The following is a 23,797-nucleotide window of genomic DNA, read 5'->3' on the forward strand; positions in this document are numbered from 1 at the left end:
GGCTGGTACCACAGTTAGGCAGGCTGGTTATTTAGTGCTCATTCTAAATCCAGGATAAACTATGATATACAATAAGAGCAATATGCCAGATCAGCAAATAGCACAGGTGCTCTACAGAGCCTGACCTGACCTTTGACCTGACCCTCAATATCTTGACCACTCTCACAACAGGGTGCCTTATGAATCACAGCACAACATCAACATATAAATTAAAATAAGACAACTTAAGTAGCCATAAAGGCCGCACTGTTTAAATAGCTGGGCATTCAGTGGAACATATACAGACATGTGACATGACAGATTGATTACACCTGTATAACTGGAAATGAGTAACGGCTATGCTGCATTAATGTTATCATAGACTTAGCAGTAGTGCACATTAATAGTTGTCAGGACAGTTTTATGGACATGGCATTGTAAAATCATAAATAGTTGTCACAAAGGTAGTCTGAACAATGCATTTAAATCACATGTAGCTGCCAGACAGTATTGTGAACAATGTAGTAACATCAGTCACACTTGTCATGGAGACAGTCTGAACAATGTATGCAAGTCACAAATACTTGTCATGAAAGTAACTTGAACAGAGTGCTTAAATCACAAGCACTTATCATAATAGTACACTCAACAGAGCACTCACTTCACAGGAACTATTCATGGAGGCGTTCTTAACAATGCACTAATAAATGAAAAGTAGTTTTCATGGAAAATGTTAAAATTAATAGAAATTGTTGTCATAAAAACCTTAACAACAATACAAAATGAGTTTCACACCATGACAACACTGTAGTCAGTTAGCTGTAATACTGCTTGCAACTGGGAGCTTATTATTTATTGCGAACTGGAAAAGATGGAACATGTCTGGACAGTAAATAGGATTCCACACATATCTCGCTTCACATCAAACATATCAAGATACATAGAGTCATAACCTTATATCTACTAGATTTAAGTGAAAAAACTCTCTTTTTCTTCTTTCTAATAATTATTGATTCATTCATCGTACCTACCATCAATCAGTTCTTTTTAATAGCAAATTAATTCAGTTTACCTATTTCATGGTCCAAAGACAGTTTGATCTCATTACTAAATATGACAGACACATTCATTTCATGATAGACATATCCGTAATGGCAGACAAGAAAATATGGAAATTCATTTATTGTAGCTATATATTCTGAACATTTCATTTGGCATTAAGCAATTATAGTTGTTACAGTTTACATCAGGTAAAACTAGTACGTGCATTCACTCCCTTTCTAAGAGTGTATGCTTTACAGCTGTAATTCTTTGTTTCCAAACACATATGCACCTATAACTCGTCATTCTACAATAACTAAATGGACATGCACATAGAGGGATGGGGGTAAGAGGGGGCAAGGGGGCAGGTGGTGTAGTTGTACCCCAAAATGTGACAAGACTAAATGAAAAAAAAAACCTGCATAGTCTGCAATATATTACCTGTAAAAATGAAAGGCTGCACAAAGTCTTCTAGTGGCTCTTACCTGTTATTACAGAGTGGGATGATCTCACCAATGTACATATTTGATATATTATTACTTTCAGTCCTTTACAAAACTGCAAACTAACCTTCAATACTATGGATCCCATACTATGTGTGCATTGTGTTTGTGTGCGTGTATAAGGAGGTGTCTCTCAACAATTTTATTCATCCATTCTGTCCGTTTTTCTGTGGAATCAAAGCACACCTGTGCTTCCATAATGAATTGACTTCTTCAAGGCATGTGTTAATTTTATCGATTTCTCTGTTCTCTTTTCACGAGAGAAGATCAAATCCAAGTCATATCTTCTTTGTGATAGATATATGAATGTTCAGCCTGCATTGCAGCTTCTCCGACAACGAAGTTAATAAGTGTATGTGTCGTCGAGGTGATGCCGCTAGCCGGCAGACAGCACTGAATGTTGGCCGTGTCGTATGACACAATAGTACACGCACGAAGAACAAAGAAACCTTGACGCAGGTGAAAAACGTGTTGAGAATCTGAGCGTGTCTCCGCTATGAACTCCAGACACCTCTCTCAGATAGCACTGCATGCTGAAAATGCCAAGCTTGACTTCGATATGTATCAGTTCATCGTGTCAGGAGCGTACACAAACGATAATCTGTCAGTTTGGTATATACACAGCGAAAGTGTATCATCAGACCATAGCTCGCGCCCCGACACCGTCACGCACCCTCTAATCTCTCGCGCACACGCGTGACAACGCTGAAGTTAGTTCACACATGCACGTGCTTTACAGCCCCCATGATGTCAATACAGCGATAACTTCCGTAGAAAATGTTTACCTACGGTCCGTTGTAAAGAGGGATTTTAAACAACAAAGCCCGAATTGTTGACATTCCATTCCCACACAAACAATGGCACAACTTGAGTAATTGAACCAAATCGAAAATCTCACCCTGTTTCCCACGCTATCGAAACTTGTACACTCGTCTCAGGTTTATCATGACGTATAAGATAATGAGAAAGCTAGTATATTTATTCTTGAAGAAACGTGAGACTGTTAGCAAAATTGATTGCGTCCATGATAAATAAACGTACGAGTGTGGACTGGGGCAAGATGACCTGACCGATGCCGGGAGTTCTTCTATCAACTTTAACTTTAACAATGTTCTTCGAATCAGTTTCTAAGTTCCACTTAACAACGGAAAGAAAACTCGTAATTTTCCGAAGTTGATCTTACACAGGAGAATGGAAAGCAACAGGCCTGCAAACGCTGATGTGAACTAAATTATGCGGCCTATCTACTACGCGAATCTGGCATGTAACTCATAAAACATAACGGTAAAAATACCAAACCATTTGTGAGCGTTTTGGCTCATCTACAGTTTGACGGGCAGCTGTCAGACTGTCTGGGACAGTAGGAAGTTGACAGTCTGACAAGGAATGTCACTTAGCACTTGATGAATGGCACAGTCGGGTGTGCTGGGGGAAGAAAGGGGTGGAGGGGTGGGGTAACCTACCTTTCTGTCCCGGTCTTGGTACGGTAGGGCCAGCCACGGCATGGTTGAGAAATATTCCGTGAAACATGTCAAATCCTTGTCCCAACTTACAAACACAATTTCCAGGGTACATCCTTTCTCTGAGCTTTTGAAGTTTTTATAAAATTCCGCAAGCTTTGGTGTGAATCCTTTGCAAGGCGGGCACCATTGTGCTGAGAAATAAAATCCGATGACTTTGTCTTTTCCACATAACGTCCTGACACCCACGGGCTCGCCCGACACCCTGATGACCCGCTCTCCAAGAAGTGCCTCCAGTCGAGTCGCCATCGCAACCTCCGTCATCCAAGCCCGACCGGCCGGTTCCGAGACTAACACAAGTCAATAACTGCAAGTCTGTCTACAGGAGGGAGAGAGAGAGAGATCGAGAGAGAGAGGTGACCTGATGCTAAAAATACTGACGGGATTTGCATACGGGATAGACTGTACGGAGAGCCGGCGGGGGCATCACAGCAAGGAAATGAGAACGTGCGAGCTGTTTTTTCTACCCGGTCTCCGGGACGGTGGGATAAACTGGAAGAGAGGGTTTTTTCTTTGTGTATTGTTTGAGGTTGAACTATGCAATGTTCCAGATTCATGACGGCTGTCAATAATTGACTGAGTCTGGACCAGACAATCCAGTGATTTATATTACAAGCCCATGCTGACACAAAATCAACCTAGTTCAGGCTATAAAATCTACCTTCACGCCTCTTATCAAAAGCAGCGATTGGTGGATACCTATTCTACAATACCGGAGTGTTACAGGCGTGATCTAATATGCGTATGAAGACTAATGCTATCCAGACTATACGCGTCGGTAGCCGAGTCTGTTGTTGCATGTTGATGAATGTTTCGGTGCCCACCTCCTTTTTCTTTATGATATTTATGCAAACAATACATGTATATGCAAAAGCTAAGATCAAACGCAATTCTTGTTTGCTCCATGGTGAAACATAGAGTGTGGCCATATTTCTTGGAAGAGAGTGGTGATCGAGTTTGGAAGAAAATAATTTGTCTCGAAAATGATGGGGGAAACAAGATCAATGTCAAACTCACGTGGAAGCTTCTCTTTCAAAGCAAGTTTGCCAGCAACACGTTTAGTGGTTGTGCTCAAATGGTTACTGACGTTACTATCACGTAGTTTTATACTATATCATGTCATGGATTGTGTCTTAATATAGTGTTACACATTGGATAGGGTGGTATGCAGTATCATAAAACAGATCGCATCATGCATTATGGTCAGTGTTATAACCCCCTATGAATAGAATTATAAAGTATCATGTAATGGATATTGCTATAATATACCATATAACAGTGTTGCACAGAATCATATAGTGGATAGTTTTATATAGTACCATATAAATGATAGTGTTATGAAACACCGTGTGATGGATAGTATTGCTCAGGCTGATGTAGTATAGTTTTGTAAAGTACCATATGATGGATAGTGTTGCACAGAATCATATAGTGGATAGTTTTATATAGTACCATATAAATGATAGTGTTATGAAACACCGTGTGATGGATAGTATTGCTCAGGCTGATGTAGTATAGTTTTGTAAAGTATCATATGATGGATAGTGTTGCACAGAATCATATAGTGGATAGTTTTATATAGTACCATATAAATGATAGTGTTATGAAACACCGTGTGATGGATAGTATTGCTCAGGCTGATGTAGTATAGTTTTGTAAAGTACCATATGATGGATAGTGTTGCACAGAATCATATGGAGAATAGCTTTACGAAGTACCATATAGCGGATAGTTCTATACGGTAATCTTATAATGGATGCTGTTATGAAGTGCCATATAACCGACAATGTTATAAAGTACCATACACGTGTATGGTAACTGTCCGATAAGTATTTAAATGAGTTCACCAAGCGTTTAATCTCGGTCGAGGTCCCAACGTAGTGTCTACTTTCTTAATACAAATCATTAATTTGGGTAACATGTTTAGAAAGGTGAGTGAGTGGGTGAGTTTAGTTTTACGTCGCACTTAGCAATATTCCAGCTATATGGCGACGGTCTGTAAATAATCGAGTCTGGACCAGACAATCCAGTGATCAACAACATGAGCATCGATCTGCACAATGGGGAACCGATGACATGTGTCAACCAAGTCAGCTAGTCTGACCACCCGATCCCGTTAGTCGCCTCTTACGACAAGCATAGTCACCTTTTATGGCAAGCATGGGTTGCTGAAGGCCTATTCTACCCCGGGACCTTCACGGGTCTGTTGAGAAAGGGGGCTCCAATGCGAGAGTGTATGTATAGACCAATGTGGCGATAATCATTTGGCACTATGTAATGAGTGAGGTGAATCATTTCACGAATGATATTTTAGGATAAAGGGATTGTTTCCCTCACGTGTTTCCGTATTTTACACACAGGGAATGAGAGTGCCATTGCGCAAGCTGTTTTGTTTAATCCTAATACATGCTATAAACAATGTGGAAGCACATTTTAGAGATAATATCTGAGTATTAACATAGCAGATAATTAGAAAAATTATTTGAGGGCGTACCAACGATACAGATTCTGATTCTGTGTTCATGTGTTCCACGGCATATGGGCTGAAGTACATCTGATTCGTCGTAAGGTACTTGAGTGCGCTTCAATGAACTCGAAACTACGAGCTAGTAAGGAGTCCTGCAGATGGACTCACAATGCCTGAGCCATAGCATTTTCCTAAGGCTAACGCATAGTCTCTGAATATATATAATTTTTATTGTAACAAATAAATCCATTTATATCAAAAAGGAGCCCCAGGGAGACCACAGATTCAGAACTTTGGGAAATCAAGACATGCTTCATTTAAGGCTTCAGTATCGCACGGAATGCTAAGCTGCGGAGAAAGTAATGTGGTTCAGGGACTGTGAGATTACATTTTCCTGTCCATCCACCCGTATCTGTACCCACATATAGAAGCGGATCGGGTGGTCAGACTCGCTGTCTTCTTAGCACATGTCTGAATCCTAGTTCCGCAGATGGATGCTAATAAAAATATAATATATGCATAATGAAAGAGAGCCCTGAGACTTTCTTCCTGAAACGACGGAAATCTAGACTTGCCGCATACAAATGTCTATTTGTTCCACAGTCTGTAGTCTGTGTTTCAGACTATATGATCTCTTTCATGTGATATTTCGGCAGTTTCGTAATTCAGTGGTTAAGAGATGAAGTGGGTTTGAACTGATTTCATTAGAAATACTGGGTCTGCCAATTAATCGACCCTAAACCGCCCCTTTAATGGTCAGTAATGTGACTAACTACGTGGAAAAACCATTGTGTCCAAGTAAAATAGTTAAATGGACTTTTCCAAACACTTCGCGTTCTCCGATGTCCGACGCTACTGAAAAATGATGAATAAAATTGCAAACGAAGCTGTCGTTTCGTGACAATCGTAAGTCCACTGGCTTGACATACACCGGTCATGCATGCATGTTCACATAGTCATACTCTTTGTACGGTCGAGGTGCGGTGAGGTGGACAAGTGGGTTAAAGCTTTCGCTCGTCACCCCGAAGGTCCGGGTTCGATGCCCTTCGTGCTTACAACATGTGATTTCTGGTGTCCAGAGCCGTGAAGTTGCTAGAATATTGGAATATTGCAGAAACAACCCCCACCCCACACAAAATCAAACAAACAAACAAAAGTCACTTTGTTCGATTGCTGCACTCGAACCTACAGTAATGAAGAAAGTCTCAGGGCTTCTTTTCATTTCATTTTATTTTCTTTCACTATGAACTTTTTTCAGAGGCTAGTCGTTAGTCCATGAATATTCCTGCCTATGTATTTGAAAAAGATTTGACTTTCATCAACTACGCGAAGTGTTTCGTATACCAACACCCTTGCGTGAAGCCATTAGCACTTGTCAGAGTACGAGATAGGTTATCAACTCACTTAAGCTACATCGGAGGTAATTAAGCGCGTAATAGTTGCAGGCAAACTGTTAATTGGCTGCTGATTGGCTGGGAGATAGTTCGATAGCCCGATGATTGGACAGTGCTGCGCGTGCTCTTCTCCGTCGGTTCTAATTAATCACCGCATATTACATTAGTGCGAAGTAGGGTATCATAGCACATGGCAACGCTCAAGCGGATCATAAGGCAGCGTTTCAACAGCTCCAGACCGTTGGCAGTTGGCCGTGCCAACCCGGATCAAGCTTTTGCCCTTGACATATCTGATGTGTATATAAACGCCGGTAGTACGCTATTTGTTGCTTTGTATTGCTGTCACGTTTAATATACTACAGTAATTTACTATTGAATCAACAAATCCTGTGCTCAAAAGCGACTTATACTGCCACCGTGAGGTAGACTGACATTGACTCCCTCATTTAAAGGCTTTTTTTTTAATTCAAAGATAGGATTTCTAACAATTTAATCTAGTAAAGAAATCCAAACAGAGTCCGGGACAATCCACTATTCCCTAGAACTGAGGCAATGTAGACTAGGAAAATCGCTCTGCACTTGGGTCGGATTAGTGTGCTTCCTGAGAGGCGGACTTTAGCCAGCATATTATCCAGTTGTTTGGCAATAAAGTGATAAATGTCAAAGACTCGTATCGCATCGGCCTTCCTTCTGCAGAAATAGGGTGTTAATGGGCCCAAGTCGAGTGAGATCGCCATGGTAAGTATATTGAAAAAGTAGTAAATGCTAGACACTTTATGTCGGCCTGCCGAAAAAAGAATGTTGTGAAAAATAAGAATCACCTTTTTTGTGTGTGTTTCGACCAAAAAATTAATCATTACCAAACATGTCCAACTAAAATATCCAAACCGTCATGAGACGTCAGACGTCGATAGCTGACTTCCACGTGTGGCAAGTGTAATGTCAGTTTAGAGTTACGTGCGACCACTCGAAAGATAAACTCGTGGAAACAAGTTATCAGTTTGACAGTTTTGTGGTCACGTGCAAGCTTTAAACATGAGAGCGCGGAGAACCAAGTCTTATATCAGATTTATACGTGGCCTAGACTAACGCCCAGTCTCTAAAAATGGAACTAGAAATGACAAGTTCAACCTTTTATACTGAAAAGGACTCCTAGCTAGTGAAGTGGGAGAGCGACGCCCTTTAAGAAAATCTAGACTTGGTCCGTTTTGGAACTTTGCGTTACAGATAAGGCCAGGCTGAATTGATAATATTATGGTTCAGGGACTTTGAGACAGTTTATGTATGCGTGGATATGATACGCAGAAATCTGCACTTGGAAGCACTTGGTGCGAATGAGATCGCACTTCTGGGATAACTTGAATTCGGTTACGTAACTGTAAAACAGTGCAGAACAAAGGAATTTCTAACGTATACAATGTTCACAACTACGTCAGTGATATCTACGAATGTTACAGGAGTGTTTTGGGCTGTAAATGTTGACTAATGAAATAAATGAAATTATTTCTTCAGGATACTTCGTTTTACGTTTATATATTTATGGTTTGATATATTTTCTGATGCATATCTCCTTAAGTGTTTGTAAAACTTTTTCATGCACAACGAAACAATTTGTTTTCTCAGCTTGGAGATGTCGATTGAGTTGGATCTGGACCCCTACCCCAATTAGTTACGGTTATGGCTGTCGTGAGAGAGGCGACCAAAAACTTCGTTGGTTGTGGTTGACGATTTCTGGCTTATATGGTACACACCCGATTGTTTACAGGCCGTATAAACCTTTTATACCTACACAGCTGAATTACTATGAGTTGTCATAGTATATAACAAACAAATCAAGTGTAATAAAACGTGTCATGAAATAGCATTCCTATATTGTACAATGGATGTGAGGAGGCCAAAATATGTTTGTGTGAGCTCCTGTTTGTGTGCTCGTGTGCGTGTGTGCGTGCTCCATTTTCTTGCAAAATGTATTTTCCAAAGAAAACTCTCAAGTTTTTACTAACTTAAACTTCAGACTGACTCCACACATCTCTGAATGTATAGGCAGGATGAAAGGGAAGCAACTACCATTGTGGTTGTTGTAAGGGGCATTAGAAGGTCGGTAACATACACGAAAACATGGCCTCTCTGCGAGCTTCTAAAACGGCCAATTTGTTGCGAAGTTTGGGCAGGTGAGCAATCGAACGTCAGTGTCACGGCGAGTGACAACCAATGTGTCAGCTATGACACGTGATACCTGTTTTCTCCCCCCAAATAAGAGTCAGTGTCATGGTGCAATGTGCGTGTAGCATCTTCGTCTCCTATTGCCGAGGCTAGATGAACAAGATGATACGAATAAACTAAGTCAGTCTAAGGTCCGCATGCGTTGTCATACGGTTAGATTTAGCAGACAGGTAGGAAATGCCCCTTGATTTGAATCCCAGTTCATTCTATGGCATCGGCTCAGATAACCAGGGGAGGTAATTCATGATTCCCATTATTTCAGCTAGCTAAACGTGTTCCAATGTTATATAGATCTAGTATGCAGGAACACGGCGTCAATCTGGCTATATACATCTCCCCAAAGAAAAGGCTTATGCTTGATGCAACAATTTGTTTCCCAAAACAGAATTCAACCAATCTCACGTTGGTGTTAGGATTAAATTAATCATTACCATGTGTTTAGTTTCTTAGTTCTATCATGTGTTGTTTAATGTAAACATTGTGTGTTTGTCTTCATAAGCCAGCAAACCAGGTTGTGTCCTCAGATGCCTTAAAATCTGTTTGGTGAAATGACTTTTGAAATTGATTTGAGCACACCTCTGAAGGTTTTCTAGTTATGCATATTTCGATGGCAAGTTGTATTAAGTGGCACTCAGTTAAATTCATGAGACTGTCTGTAAATTCTGATAATTTCAAACACTGTCCATAAAATGAACAGAGTTGTAATCTAAAAGCCATGTCATTATCCCAGTGTATTTCAGAAGCAATTATTTTCAAACCAATGAATGATAATAAAACATTTGAGTCTACTAGCTAAGGATAGCCTATTTGTCTGTAGTGCCACAACTGACCATGATTTCCTCCCACGTAAGGGTGGCATGGGGTGTGTGTGATGTTGAATTTTATAGAGAAGCATATACCAAATTGGTGTACATGTGTATAAAATTGGTGACCCCATACCTCCCCCAAACAAAATGGGTTTAAATAATACAACAGTTTGAACCAAATTTTACATGACTCAGACTTCAGACTCATGGCTAATCCTGCAGATAAAACAATGTCTCTTAGTATATCATGTACATTTGGATATGTTTTTCAGATCAGATCTCAGGACATCACTATGTCGCAGCTGGAACAGATCAGCATCACAAGGTTGGTAGATCATGTCTACCAGTATGATGGAGGCATTGTCGTCTCAGTATGGTGCTGCAATTCCCTGAGTTATATCACAAAGCTGTACAAGAAACATGATCGTTAATTTGATAACATGCATTGGAAAATGTGTTGTATTGCTTGTGAAAGGCACACTATGGAATCCTATCTCTTTGTCAGTATTAATTGTGATAATTATTTGAAGCCCGTGTGTAAATGTACTCTAGTGGAGTATTGTTCAAACATGTAAAATTAATATTCAGAAGCACTTAATACCCAGAACACACAGAGGTAGAAGACTCCATAAACTTTGTAAATGCACAAATGCAAATACATGTCTAGAAACACCATTTTTTGGATTCATCTGAAATGGATTTCTGACGTCTTGTGAATCTTATTGTGGTGTAAGATTGGAATGACATCACTTCAGAAATGATGTTATAGATAAAGATTGTTGATGTCATGTGACAGCTGTCTTTTCAAAGACAGCAGTCGGAAGTTCATTTTTCTGAATGGGAGGTAAAACATTTTGAAAACGTATGAGTAACAAATTACCACATTCACACTATAATATGTGTATTATATGTGTATTATATGTGTATATATGTGTGTCATACTTGATTTACAAAAGTTTATGAAGAATTCATGTATAGCTACACTCAGCAATATTTCAACTATATGAGCAGAGCCTGTAAATAGTCATGTCTTTACCAGACAATCCAGTGACTGACACTGAGTATTGATCAAGTACATGAGCCTAACCACCCAATCCCAGTAGTTGCCTAATATGACAAGCATGGGTTGCTGAAAATCACTTCTAAACCAAATCGTCATGGGCTCTGTTTCTTGTCAAATACATTTCTGACTATATTTTGGTGAATTCAGTATAACAATCTCTGGGTTTCACAACCCTTCACTTAAATGATCAATATCCAGGAATTCAGTCACGTCACAAATGGGATCATATGAGATTCTTGATCTGAAATAGTCCCTATGGAAACTGCTGGTTGTAAAGAGTAACTAAATAGATGAAGGTTTTAGGCTTACTAATGTGGTTGATGCAGGTCATTGTTATTCATTTGAGAAAGGGATGGCGAGGTAGACTAGTGATTAAAACATTAGCTAGTCATGCTGAAAACCTGGGGTTGGTTATCCACATGGGTACAATATGTGAATCCCATTTGTGGTGTCCCCCCTATCCCACCCCACCCTTTCCTTGTGATGTTGCTGGAATATTGCTAAAAGTGACATGAAACTCATCCTCGATATCTCCATCTACGGCTCAGCCCAATAAATTTATTACCTCTCTTGGCTGGCTTTTTATCCAACCAGGTGTCTACGCTTCGAAGTTGAGCGAACCAATCACAATTCACTTTCGTTTTCAAATCATCTAAATGATTAAACTTGGCAACACAAACCATGCAGAGTTTCTCTGAAAGAGGTAGGAGGAGTCCTTGCATATATCTGTATGATTTTCCCAAAATCTGCCTAAAACTATACTTAGACACTCACTCATTTGAGAAGATTCTCATGTCAATGATTGTCAGACAAGCCAACCAAGAAACAACACCATCAAACATTTCTTCAAAACAGTATTAAACCCAACTCCCTCACTCACTCTGGTTTGCAGCTGCAGCTGCAGCCCCACTGGAGAAGCTGCTGATTGCCAACCGAGGGGAGATCGCTTGCCGTGTGATGCGGACTGCTCGAAAACTGGGCATCAAGACAGTGGCAGTGTACAGTGAGGCTGATGCCGATTCTATGCATGTTGCCATGGTAATGGAATAATTTCTTTATTAATAAGAACACAGATATCATCATTGTACAGCTGCATAATCATGTCTTATTATTTGAAAAATTGTCAAAATTAGATTCTGGTTCAGTAGGGTTTGTTGTTGGCATTTGTATTCATTTTAAACACACTGATTGTTTTAGCTTGTGAGTAAGTTTAGTTTTTTGCCATACTCGGCAATATTCAAGCTGTATGGAATAAACAAGTCTGGACCAGAAAATCCAGGGATTAAGAGCATGAGCATCGATTTACGCAATTAGGATACGATGACATGTCATCCAGGTCAGCAAGCCTGACCACCCGATCCTGCAGAAATAGATGGTTTACTTGTGTCTCTGGTATTACATTAGATGTTATTTTAGATATGAGTTTGCAAATGTTTGTAAGCCAATGCAAGGCATACGTTCATGTGTTATCTTTGAGAGTCGGTGTAAGCCAAAATTCAGTGTTGAATAAGGTATGATACTTTCAGTTGCCACATTTGCAGACCTTTTCATTTCAAAATGCATTTGTAGTTTAGACGGAGAAATCTGTTTTTATGAATTCTGTGTGTTCAGGCAGATGAAGCCTACCTGATCGGGCCTCCTGCAGCTGGGGAGAGTTACCTTTGTATGGACAAGGTGATGAGTGTTGCCAAGAAGTCAGGGGCGCAGGTGAGTTAGTACACAGGTTAGTCAGGTGTACATTTCAGTCATGGTCAAGAATCACAAGGTCAGGTCAGGTGTACTGGTGAGTCAGATGGGCATGTGAGTCAGGTGTGTATGTGAGTCAAATGTAGTGGTGAGTCAGACGTTGATTGATTCAGGTGAGTCGTGTGCAGGTGAGATAGGTGTTCATGAGAGTCGGGTGCACAGGTGAGTTAGGTGTACTGATGAATCAGGTGCACAGGTGAGTTACGTGTACTGGTGAATCAGGTGCACAGGTGAGATAGGTTTGTATGAGTCACATATACTAGTGAGTCTGTTGTTCATTTAAGTCAGGTGCAGGTGAGCCCATCAAGTGTACATGTAAGTCAGGTGCACCGGTGAGCCAGGTGTACTGGTGAGTGAGGTACACATGAATTGGGTTGTAAGTGATAAAATGTTCAACTTCTAAATCTCCATTGACAAGGAAAATTTAAGATGACTGACTAACTTTGCTTTCAGTGATAAGCTGAGAATTTGTGGAAGATTAATAAAATATTTAAACAGGAAGGTAGAAGATTGTTCTATCAATATATCAATAGATTGATATTAACAAGCTTGTTATAAGTTTGTAGAAGTAGAATTAAGGTCAAAACCCATCTGCAGGTTTTCCTGCCATTTTAGATTGATAGCTTTTATGACCCGTGAAGGTCCCGGGGTAGAATAGGCCTTCAGCAACCCATGCTTGCCATAAAAGGCAACTATGCATATCGTAAGAGGTGACTAATGGGATCAGATGGTCAGACTTGCTGACTTGGTTGACACATGTCATTGGTTCCTGATTGCGCAGATCGATGCTCATGTTGTTGGTCACTGGATTGTTTGGTCCAGACTCGATATATTTACAGACCCCTGCCATATAGCTGGAATATTGCTGAGTGTGGCGTAAAACTAAACTCACTCACTCACTTACACACTGATGAATTATGTTTCATCAGAGAATGTGTCCTGTGTTTCTAAGAACAGTTATGTTAACAGTTGTATTGTGTTTGCTTGTATTGATCAGGCCATCCATCCAGGCTATGGCTTCTTGTCCGAGAACACTGAGTTTGCCGAGCTGTGTGCCCGAGAAGGAGTGACCTTTGTGGGCCCACCTGCCTCGGCCATTAGAGACATGGGAATCAAAAGGTGAGGTGACTATGAGAATTGTGAATTTGTGGCAACTGGGAATCATAGAGAATTGGTAATCTGTGGGATATCCGATAGAGGGAATTGGAAATCTGATGGAAATCAGGTGGAAGAAATTGGTAATCAGGTAGAGGAAATTGGAAATCAGATAGTGTGAACTGGAAATCAGATAAAGGGAACTGGAAATCAGGTGAACTGAATTGAAAATCTGATAGAGGGAACTAGGAATCAGGTAGAGGGAATCGGGTAGAGGGAACTGGGAATCATGTAGAGGGAACTGGGAATCGGGTAGAGTAATTTGTGAATCAGGTAGAGGGAACTGGGAATCGGGTAGAGTAATTTGTGAATCAGGTAGAGGGAACTGGGAATCAGGTAGATGGAACTGGGAATCAGACAGAGTAATTTGTGAATCAGGTAGAGGGAACTGGGAATCAGACAGAGTAATTTGTGAATCAGGTAGATGGAACTGGGAATCATGTAGAGGGAACTGGGAATCAGACAGAGTAATTTGTGAATCAGGTAGAGTGAACTGGGAATTAGGTACAGGGAACTGGGAATTGGGTAGAGTAATTTGTGAATCAGGTAGAGGGAACTGGGAATCAGGTAGAGGGCACTGGAAATCAGGTAGAGGGAACTGGGAATCAGATAGAGGGAACTGGGAATCAGGTAGAAAGAATTGGAAATCTGATAGAGGGAATTGGAAATCTTATAGAGGGAATCAGGTTTCTTATAGAGGGAATCAAGCAGAGGGAACTGGAAATTGGATAAAGATAAATATTAAAGAAGAGGTGACATGTGAAAGTTTAGGGCAGAATTGTGAATTGTGGCAGCATGAGTTAGAAGAGTTGAGATGCAAGGAAATTACAGGGTGAGGTGCAAGTTTCTTGAAGCGAGTGCTTAGAATTGTGACGTGAGATGCTAAATTATAACAGTTAAAAAGCACAAAGTCACTCCTTTTCAAACCATGATTCAGTACTAATCAGAAGTCTTTCAGAGGGTAGTATTACTTTCCAGTACTTCCAAGAGTATCATGTCAGCTGCTGGAGTGCCAATCATCGAGGGTTACCATGGTGAGGACCAATCGGTAGACAGGTTAAAGAAAGAGGCCAAGAAAATTGGCTACCCAGTCATGATCAAGGCAGTCCGAGGTGGAGGAGGGAAGGTGGGTAGACACAAGACCAGTCATAATCCTCTCAGATGTATCGTTTAATGATGTCCATATTTCAAAAGGTACAACTTGTAACCATTTCCTGCACAGCACTCTGAAATAAGGGGATACCTGGGACTGGTTAGTTTTGTGCTGGAACACAATGGTTGATTTGGGTTACAACTGTGCACCTTGCTGGACTAACATAACAGGACAAGCCACACCCACCCACCTACATATGCACATGTGTGAACATTGCCAGGTAAAAGCAGTCGTTGATTGAGAAGTTAAACCTGTCACTCACATCCTTTTTCACAACGACAAAAAATAAGAGGTAACTTAAGCGTTGTATAGTGTTGACAAATATTTCCTGGTTTTAGATTTGAAGGTGTTCTTAACATTCAGATCTGACAGATTTTTATCTTTTTATGCGTCTACACAGATGATGGTTTGTTTTCAGGGGATGCGGATCTGTATGACAGAGGATGAGTTTGAGACCCAGCTTGAGTCGGCAATGACTGAGGGTCGGAAGTCATTTGGTGATGATGTGATGCTGATTGAGAAGTTTGTAGAGACACCAAGGTAGGACAGAGAGGTTCAGCCTTGTTAAGAAACATAACCCCCTGACTGTTTTCCCCTTGATTTTTCAATATCCCTCAGTGTTGTTACAAAGATCCCCAACAGACTGTAAAATATTGCATCATTTTGGGGAATCAAACCCAGAATTCTGGGTGAGTGCTTCACCTGCTAGGCTACCAACTGCTTAGTATAATCAGTAACATTACATTTATACAATGGTAATAATGGTAACATTATGTTTATACAATGGTAACTTTGCACAGTTAGCTCAATGAATATTCACCTTAAATGGTGATGTTGGGCCTTGTGCATAGAGCTCAGGTCATAAATCAATTGAAGTTAAGCAATGTCTTAACGAGGACGTCTGTGTTCGGCAACTCTAGAGAGCAGTCACATGTAGTCTCACCCTAGGCAAGTGAGTTTCTTCAAAACTGCCTATGTTCAGCAAACAGTGAACTGGCACCAACTGGGATAAGATGCTCATGTGACAATGAACCATCTATTGGGGCAGCTTGGGTTACCAGGGTAGTAATGTCTGCACTGGGAGCATAATTTGACCTTAGACCACTGACCATCTTTGAGGTGGATATTAGGCACCCTGCAAATGTATTATATTATGTTTCATTATTAAAGCTTAGATACAGTCAAATAATGGCTTTATGTAAAGATTAGATAGTGATGGCAGTTAGATCCCAATTATCACAGATAGTAATGACTGTGCCAGTGTGGAATGGCACCTCTCTGTATGTAATGAATGATATAAAGGAAGTAAAATCATGTTTGTTCTCAGGCACGTGGAGGTGCAGGTGTTTGGAGACTCCCATGGCAACTATGTGTACCTGTTTGAGCGGGACTGCAGTGTACAGCGTCGCCACCAAAAGATCATTGAGGAAGCACCAGCTGTAAGTCAATGTATCCATCACATTTAGGGTGGGCTGTATTTAATATATATCATGACTACATTACAACTGTATGTTTGTTGGTTTTCTGATGCTGCTTTCAGGAGTACAGCAACAGTCTGGTGGTAATTGTGTCTTGAGTCTTACAAAATCCAGTGATTGATAGCAGGAGCAATGACATAACATGTGTCAAAATGCGAACCTGGTCACTCAATACCACTCAGTACTGACTGAAATTGTCTTAAGTTTGATATTTTTATGTATATATGAACAAATACCTTCTGATTGTCAATAATATGTCATGTTTTTCAACTAAGGGTCATGTCTTTAAAAAATATGTCATATCTGTCAGCAGTGTGTTGTGTTTTGCAGCCTGGTATCAGTGAAGAAGTGAGACAGGCGCTCGGTGAAGCTGCCGTGAAAGCAGCAGCTGCTGTCAACTATGTTGGAGCCGGTAGGTGGCACTACTTGGTACATAAATGAAATAGAATGACTCTTACATTCACTGATGATTTGATTTCTTGAAATGTTAGTCAGCGAATACAAACTTTAGCCTCAAACTGAAACCTCATGGCTTGTTTGATAATGTTTGTGTGAAGATTAATATCACTTTTAGCAATATACCTGCAATTTCATGGCAGGGGACACCAGAAACGGGCTTCACACGTTGTACCCATGTGGGGAATCAAAACTGGTTTTTTTGTCTGATGAGTGATTGCTTTAATCAACTGCCTCAATTACAAATGACATGTGCCATGAACGCATTGTGGATTGGACAACTGTTCAGGAACCAAACCTGGGTTTTTGGAATGATAAACACCACTAGTTTACCTCACTGCCCAAAATTTGTTCAGTATTTTAGAGTTTAATGAATGCTTCTCTTTTGGATTTTCATATAAGTGATACTCTGTGTCACAGAATCTTTAAAACAAATATTAACTGTGCAGGGACGGTGGAGTTTATCATGGACAAGAACTTCAAGTTCTACTTCATGGAGATGAATACACGTCTCCAGGTGGAGCACCCCATCACGGAGATGATCACCGACACTGACCTGGTGGAGTGGCAGCTTAGGGTGAGGCATGGTAACGTTAGAGAATTGATTATGTCCAACACAGATTTCTGCCATATTTGTGAGTTAGCATGTTATTCATCACTGATTCGATGTCAGATATTGACTTGAGAAGAATTGGACATTGCATGACTGTAAAGTCAGTATGTCTTGTCAGCAGGTCCAATGTGTGATGGCGCTATCAGTGAATAATGTCTTGTCATCAGGTCACGTGTATGACGGTACTGTCAGTGACTATCTTGTCATCAGGTCAAATATATGACAGTACTGTCAGTGAAAATCTTGTCATCAGGTCGCCAGTGGAGAGAAGCTGCCTGTGGCACAGGAGCAGCTCAAGTTTACTGGTCACGCCTTTGAGGCGAGGATCTATGCTGAAGACCCCAACAACAGCTTCATGCCTGGAGCTGGTCCCCTCCTGCACATCACCACCCCCAGGGCCGGAGATGGAGTCCGCATTGAGACGGGAGTCAGACAAGGTAACCTTGGTTAATGCCTACGGCAGGTTGTAGAATCAGTGTAGTAGAGAACTAATGTGTCACAAGGTCATCACTCATCTGCCACTTGGTAGATTTAGACAGTGTTACTCAAGTCAGTTCTTGAATATCCTGTCTTCCTGCATCTCGGTGTCAGTTTGTTTTAGGGGTTCCATTATCACATGACTGGTTAGGTTGTTGGGCAACCTCATTTGGTCATCCTGCAGTGTGCTCAGGAATTGGTGCAGCCCAGAAGCTTATGCTTGTTGTAGAGGCAACTTTATGGTCAGACTGTTGTCATTGTACCTTAATGGATTGGGATACAACCACAAGATCAATCACTGGTCCAGATGTTAATATTTAGAAGCTTCTGTGGAACATTACTGAATGTGGTCAAACAAACAAACAAACAAACTTTCTGCCCTTTCTTTTGCTTCAGGAGATGAAGTGTCAGTCCATTACGACCCTATGATTGCCAAGCTTGTAGTATGGGCAGCAGACAGACAGTCAGCTCTCAGACGCACCAGGACAGCATTGCAAGACTACCATGTAAATATTGTCAATTATTACTGTAACGTTAACACAGATGATGAGGGATTGCAGAATATGACACTCTCTTTTCTTTGGTGTTTCAGATTGTAGGCGTGAACACAAACATCAAGTTCTTGTTGGATCTGGCAGCACATCCCGAGTTCCAGGCAGGGAACGTTCACACTGACTTCATTCCCCAGCACAAAGACCAACTGTTCCCAGAGCTCACACTCTCAGCTCAAACACTGTGTCATGCTGCTGTTGCTATGGTGACACTACAGCAAAGTCGATTGGTTAGAAGTAGTCAGCTTACTCAAGGTGAGTCTCTTCAGTTCTGTCCAGGAGGGCAGCGTTTTAGTGTGAGCATCTGTCTTTGAGTGAGTGAGTTTAGCTTTTTGCCGTTTGTAACAATATTCCAGCAATGTCATGGTGAGGGACACCAGAAATGGACTTCACACAATGTCATGGTGAGGGACACCAGAAATGGACTTCACACAATGTCATGGTGAGGGACACCAGAAATGGACTTCACACAATGTCATGGTGAGGGACTCCAGAAATGGACTTCACACTTTGTATCCATGTGGGGAATTGAATCCTGGTCACCGCCTCTATGGAGCCTGAATATTAGTGAGAGCAGCTTTAACAACCTCTCAGTGGTGCCTCACAGTCTTTCTTGGTCTCTGTTACAGTGACTTTGCTTGGATATTGTATGGAAGTTATATAACCCACAATACAGAGAGAGAAATCTTGTCACCTTTAGGTGCACATAACTGATTTCTGATAACTCAGTATGATCCTAGCATACAATTTGTAAAGTCAGCTAACTTTGTTCATTACCATGGGTAGAATAGGTCTTCAGCAACCCATGCTTGCCACAAAAGGCGACTATGCTTGTCGTAAGAGGCGACTAACGGGATCGTGTGGTTAGGTTCGCTGACTTGGTTGACCCATGTTATTGGATCACAATTACGTAGATTGATGTTCATGATGTTTGTCTTTGGACTGGACTCAATCACAGGTCCAGACTCGATTATTTACAGACTGATGCCATATAGCTGGAATATTGCTGTTCCTTACAGATCCCTTCTCACCGTTCTCGTGGTGCAGCGGAGCTCGTGTGAACCAGGTTGCCTCAAGACAGCTGTTGCTGCGTGATGGAGACAAAGGTGAGAAAACAAAGTGATGCCTTAATCCTTCATTGTTTTGTGTCTGTGTCCATGTCAAGACATTCAGATGAGTGTGTACAGTGGAGTGGAGACATTGTTTCTCAAACATTGGTAGTATATTTAGTGTTATCATTAACTGTTGGCCTAACATTAGATTGTGAGTAGATTTTAGGTAGTAGACATACAACAAAAGGAATCAAATATGCAGTGATTAAAAATCTCTGAAAGTGCCTCTCCTGTTCAGTGGAAGAAGCCTCATTCAAGGCTCACAGAATTTGGAAAGGCCTGGAATTTGTCAACCTGTGTCATCCTTTTATCCTCAAAATATGTATCAAAATTAAACATACAATTACATACTGGCTTGATGACTGTGTTTGAACCTACACTGAAATGACACTCTGTAATAAAGTTGTTCACCCATGTATTGTTATCCTTCCATAACACGCCAACCTGTAAATACTAGTCTTGCCAGCCGACAGTCGCCGTTCCAACTCACTGGGATACTTTTCTAGTAATTTCTGTGATATTGAGATGACGATATGTGTGGAAGGATGAGATTGTATCCTAACTGTTAAGTGATGTATCAAGAAAACTGTATATGTGGTATTTCAGAGGTGGCCGTGGAAGTGGAGTCACATGGTGGTGTGTTTGTGGTTCGGGTGGATGGTGTGGAGCATGAGGTGGTGGCGGAGATGACAGAGGATGGAGACCGGCTCTCTCTCACCTGCACAATTGATGGAGTCAAGACATCATCCACAGTCATCATGCAAGGAAACTCTCTCCACATCTTCACTCTGGTGAGCTGTGAGGCACCCACTGTAGCCTTCATCTGGTTTCCCTCTACATCTGTTTCTAACAGTTTTCACTTAACTCTTTTGTGTGCAATATATTTTATGTTATTAGGATATTTCAAGTCATCTTTTCATTAAGCTTTGATTCAGACTATGCAGGTCCTGTTGTTTGAACACAAAGGGTCAGGTTTAAAACCAGGGACCTGTTCCTCAAATTGATTGTAGTGCTACAACAGTGCAGGGTTGGGCTCAACGACTTTGTTCAAGAATGTCATTGAATTCATTTTGGGTGGAATGATGCTGATGATACCAATCACTGGATGGTCTGGTCTGGACTAAATTGCTGTCAAATTGCTGTAATACTGCCAAGAGTGGCATTATACAACAATCAAGCAAATATTATCATGGCTCATGGCACCTTGCACACATAATCAGTCACTGCATAGTTGGGGCTTTTCCTTTCAGGGAATTCCAGAAATGGGCTTCACACACTCTACTGTTTAAGGGAATTGAACACAGGTCTTCAGCATGACGAGCTAATGCATTAAACACAAGAGTGCCACACTGCCCCTAAGTTATGAGGTTGTAACTGCTGTGGGTGCATGGTGAGGTGTTGTACAACATAGAGTTAGAGTAACAGGGACTTAATGATGTTTTCAATTGTTTCCAGGATGGCAGTAACGAGCTGCACTTACCTGTGCCAAAATACCTGCAGTCTGCGGAAGGCGGAACATCCGATGATGATGCTGTGGCACCTATGCCGGGTGTTGTGGAGCGGGTGATGGTGGATGAGGGAACACAAGTGCAGAAGGGGGACCCACTAGTTGTCATGATTGCCATGAAAATGGAGGTACGTTGGAGACTGCATCAATAAAGAAGTTATCTGTAACCGGAGATCTCACATCCTTTGTTGTTGCCAGGATAATGTATTACAGTGATAAGCAGATTAGTGATGGAACTGGATGTAAGCAGCAGTAATTATTAATCTATGGTGGGTAAAGGTCATTGTACATACAGGTACTTCAAATACAGGAAATCTGTTTTGAAAGTTTTACTTGAGTATTCAAGTAAATCCACACAAGCAAAGAATTAACTAGATGACGAGACATTTGGTTGACAAGTTTGGCGGTTGACAACGTAACTGAATGTTAAGACAGGATGTGGTATATGTTGGTATATGTAGGTATATGTTTGACTATGTTTGACGTTTCTCATGGCACATGGAGTTTGTCTGTCTTGAGTTTGACATTTCCCTTGCACGTGATGTTGGACTATGTTTTCACTTTTTAGCAGGGAGCGGGGTTGGGGAGGGGTTCATGCAGGGGCAGATACAGCTTTGTGAGAAAGGGGGACTGCAAACTATTGAGAAAAGAGGGGGTGCACACATCATATCTTCTCATTTCTCCTCTTCCTATTCTTACCCCCCCCTCCCCTCCCCTCCTCAATAGTCATATAACAATTTCAGGACAAAAAGGTGGGATGCGTGTGCCTCTCAATCCGCCATGGTGTTTGTTTGACTGTGTTTGTTTGACTGTTTGTTTTGGAACTTCCTTGGTATATGGAATATGTTTGTTTGTTTCAGTATGTTATTCGGGCACCGCGGTCAGGGGTGGTGGAGCGAGTAACGTACCAGCCAGGTCAGACCGTCAACAGAGGAACAGTCCTGGTTCACTTCAAGGAAGATGAAGGAGCATGAGACTGAGGAAAACAGGAATAGAACACATGCTTATAGTGAACAACATAGTGTATACATGGAACTAGTACTGTGTAACACAGAGCAGGACACAGTCTTGCTGAACATGGGAAGAACACATCAAAATTGATGTCCATGAAGTTAGACCAACCGAGATTTGTATCTGTGTAATATGTGTGTGTGTGTGTGTGTGTTTCACTTGTGCAAGCATGAGGCGTCAAGAATGTGAAATGGCAAACATTCTTTGAAGATGCGGGCAGTGTGGCACGGATATGGTGAATGCAACTTAACTTGTATATAGTCTTGAGTGTGAGCTGTGTATCTGTGTATGGAAATAAATCCTGTTTCCGTGTTCTCGAAGTTCAGCATTTTTTCTTTATAATAATGTGCATATTCCTAAATGTGTCAAACTCGCATGCTAAAGATGCTTGAAGTGCAGCATTATTACTCTCATAAAAAATTCAGTGTGTGTCTGATGTTCATTCTCAGCGCAGATGGGCTCATATAACCCAAGCTCTGTGAAGTGCTGGAGAGAGTGAGTGAGTTTAGCTTCATGCCACTTTTAGCAAGTTCCAGCAATACCATGGCAAGGAACACCAGACATGTGTTTACTGAGGTGATTCCAAATTATGTCACAGTACTTCTCATCCTACAAGCTACCCACTGACTGCTGGGTGAACAAAGGCATGATTCTATCTATGTCACTTGCTAAAGGAGACACAAGTAAATGTTCTTCAGTGTGACCTGGCCAAGCTCCTGTAACTCTCCAATCAACTTAATTGATATAAATCTACAGTCATGTGCATCTGACCAATGCCTGTGAAGACCTGGGCTGTAATTGGTCTGCTGCAGCCCATGCATGTCTGTGGAGATGATTAACCAGTGGCCAGGATTGATGACTTGGTTGACATGTCACTATCTCAGTTGCGTAGATTAATGCTCATGATGTTGATTACTGGATTGTTTCATCCAGACATGATTATTTTCAGAACTCCACCATATAGCTGGAATGTTGCTTGGTGTTGTGCTAGACCATAAACAATATACTCTTAAAAAACAGTAGGGAACTGTACTTTCAATGTACAACTGTCGAAATTAGGAGATATGTGTGATTGAATCAATGTTGCTACAATAATAATGGATGTTTTGAGAATGCATCACCACATGGATTTCATTCAAAGCAAAGCTGTTCATTCAGGTATGCCCCTTGTTAGGTGACTGGAGAATGACATGAAAATTTCAGGTTTACAATTTTCAGTCAGTAGTGTGTGATTTGATCCTGAAAACCCTGACCATGCACAGATGCAAGAAAATTATTGGAAAAAATGGTCTACAGTGATTTATAGACCTGCCTGAAAAACGTCAAGATTCATGATGACACCCCATGCATGTGTAGGAGGCTCCCATGTTGTGCGTGTGCTTCCCATGCATTGTGTTTGCGTCAAATGATGCTGTATACACAAGATGAATGTCACTGTAACTTTCCTCAATGGGTTTTCTTTCTACCAGACTTCAAAGATCAAGTTGCTCTACTTTTTAAAGAAAATATATAAACTTGACAATAGTTCTGTTCACATAAATT

The 23,797-nt window shown here is 41.1% G+C and overlaps 2 protein-coding genes across 3 annotated transcripts in view; one reads left to right on the forward strand and one right to left on the reverse strand.

The window, feature by feature from the left end:
• The window catches only part of LOC137256362 (leupaxin-like), a 298,728-nt gene that overhangs the window by 31,870 nt on the left and 243,061 nt on the right, over window positions 1-23,797 (reverse strand). The gene's annotated exons all lie outside the window — the stretch shown is intronic.
• LOC137256274 (methylcrotonoyl-CoA carboxylase subunit alpha, mitochondrial-like) lies at window positions 8,966-22,569 on the forward strand. 2 transcript variants are annotated; one of them, XM_067794016.1, is made up of 17 exons: window positions 8,966-9,075; window positions 10,206-10,258; window positions 11,889-12,034; window positions 12,608-12,703; window positions 13,740-13,861; window positions 14,876-15,023; window positions 15,469-15,590; window positions 16,378-16,489; window positions 16,859-16,940; window positions 17,434-17,561; window positions 17,851-18,034; window positions 18,471-18,580; window positions 18,667-18,880; window positions 19,645-19,731; window positions 20,344-20,528; window positions 21,193-21,372; window positions 22,105-22,569. In XM_067794016.1, exons 1-17 carry the CDS (start codon window positions 9,023-9,025, stop codon window positions 22,216-22,218), a joined length of 2,136 nt encoding a protein of 711 aa, XP_067650117.1. In that variant the 5' UTR covers window positions 8,966-9,022; the 3' UTR covers window positions 22,219-22,569. The 2 variants fall into 2 exon arrangements, with proteins under 2 accessions (XP_067650117.1, XP_067650125.1); XM_067794024.1 differs by having other exon boundaries at window positions 8,990-9,075; window positions 11,895-12,034.

Source organism: Haliotis asinina, chromosome 1 (assembly GCF_037392515.1).
Source record: "Haliotis asinina isolate JCU_RB_2024 chromosome 1, JCU_Hal_asi_v2, whole genome shotgun sequence".
Classification (NCBI taxonomy): domain Eukaryota; kingdom Metazoa; phylum Mollusca; class Gastropoda; order Lepetellida; family Haliotidae; genus Haliotis; species Haliotis asinina.

Bases quoted from the DNA above. Each gene is read 5' to 3' on its own strand.
- LOC137256274 (XM_067794016.1), top strand. From the start codon at position 9,023: ATGGCCTCTCTGCGAGCTTCTAAAACGGCCAATTTGTTGCGAAGTTTG. The intron at 20,529-21,192 runs GTGAGCTGTGAG...AATTGTTTCCAG, and splicing joins CTCTCCACATCTTCACTCTG to GATGGCAGTAACGAGCTGCA. The intron at 21,373-22,104 runs GTACGTTGGAGA...TGTTTGTTTCAG, and splicing joins TGATTGCCATGAAAATGGAG to TATGTTATTCGGGCACCGCG.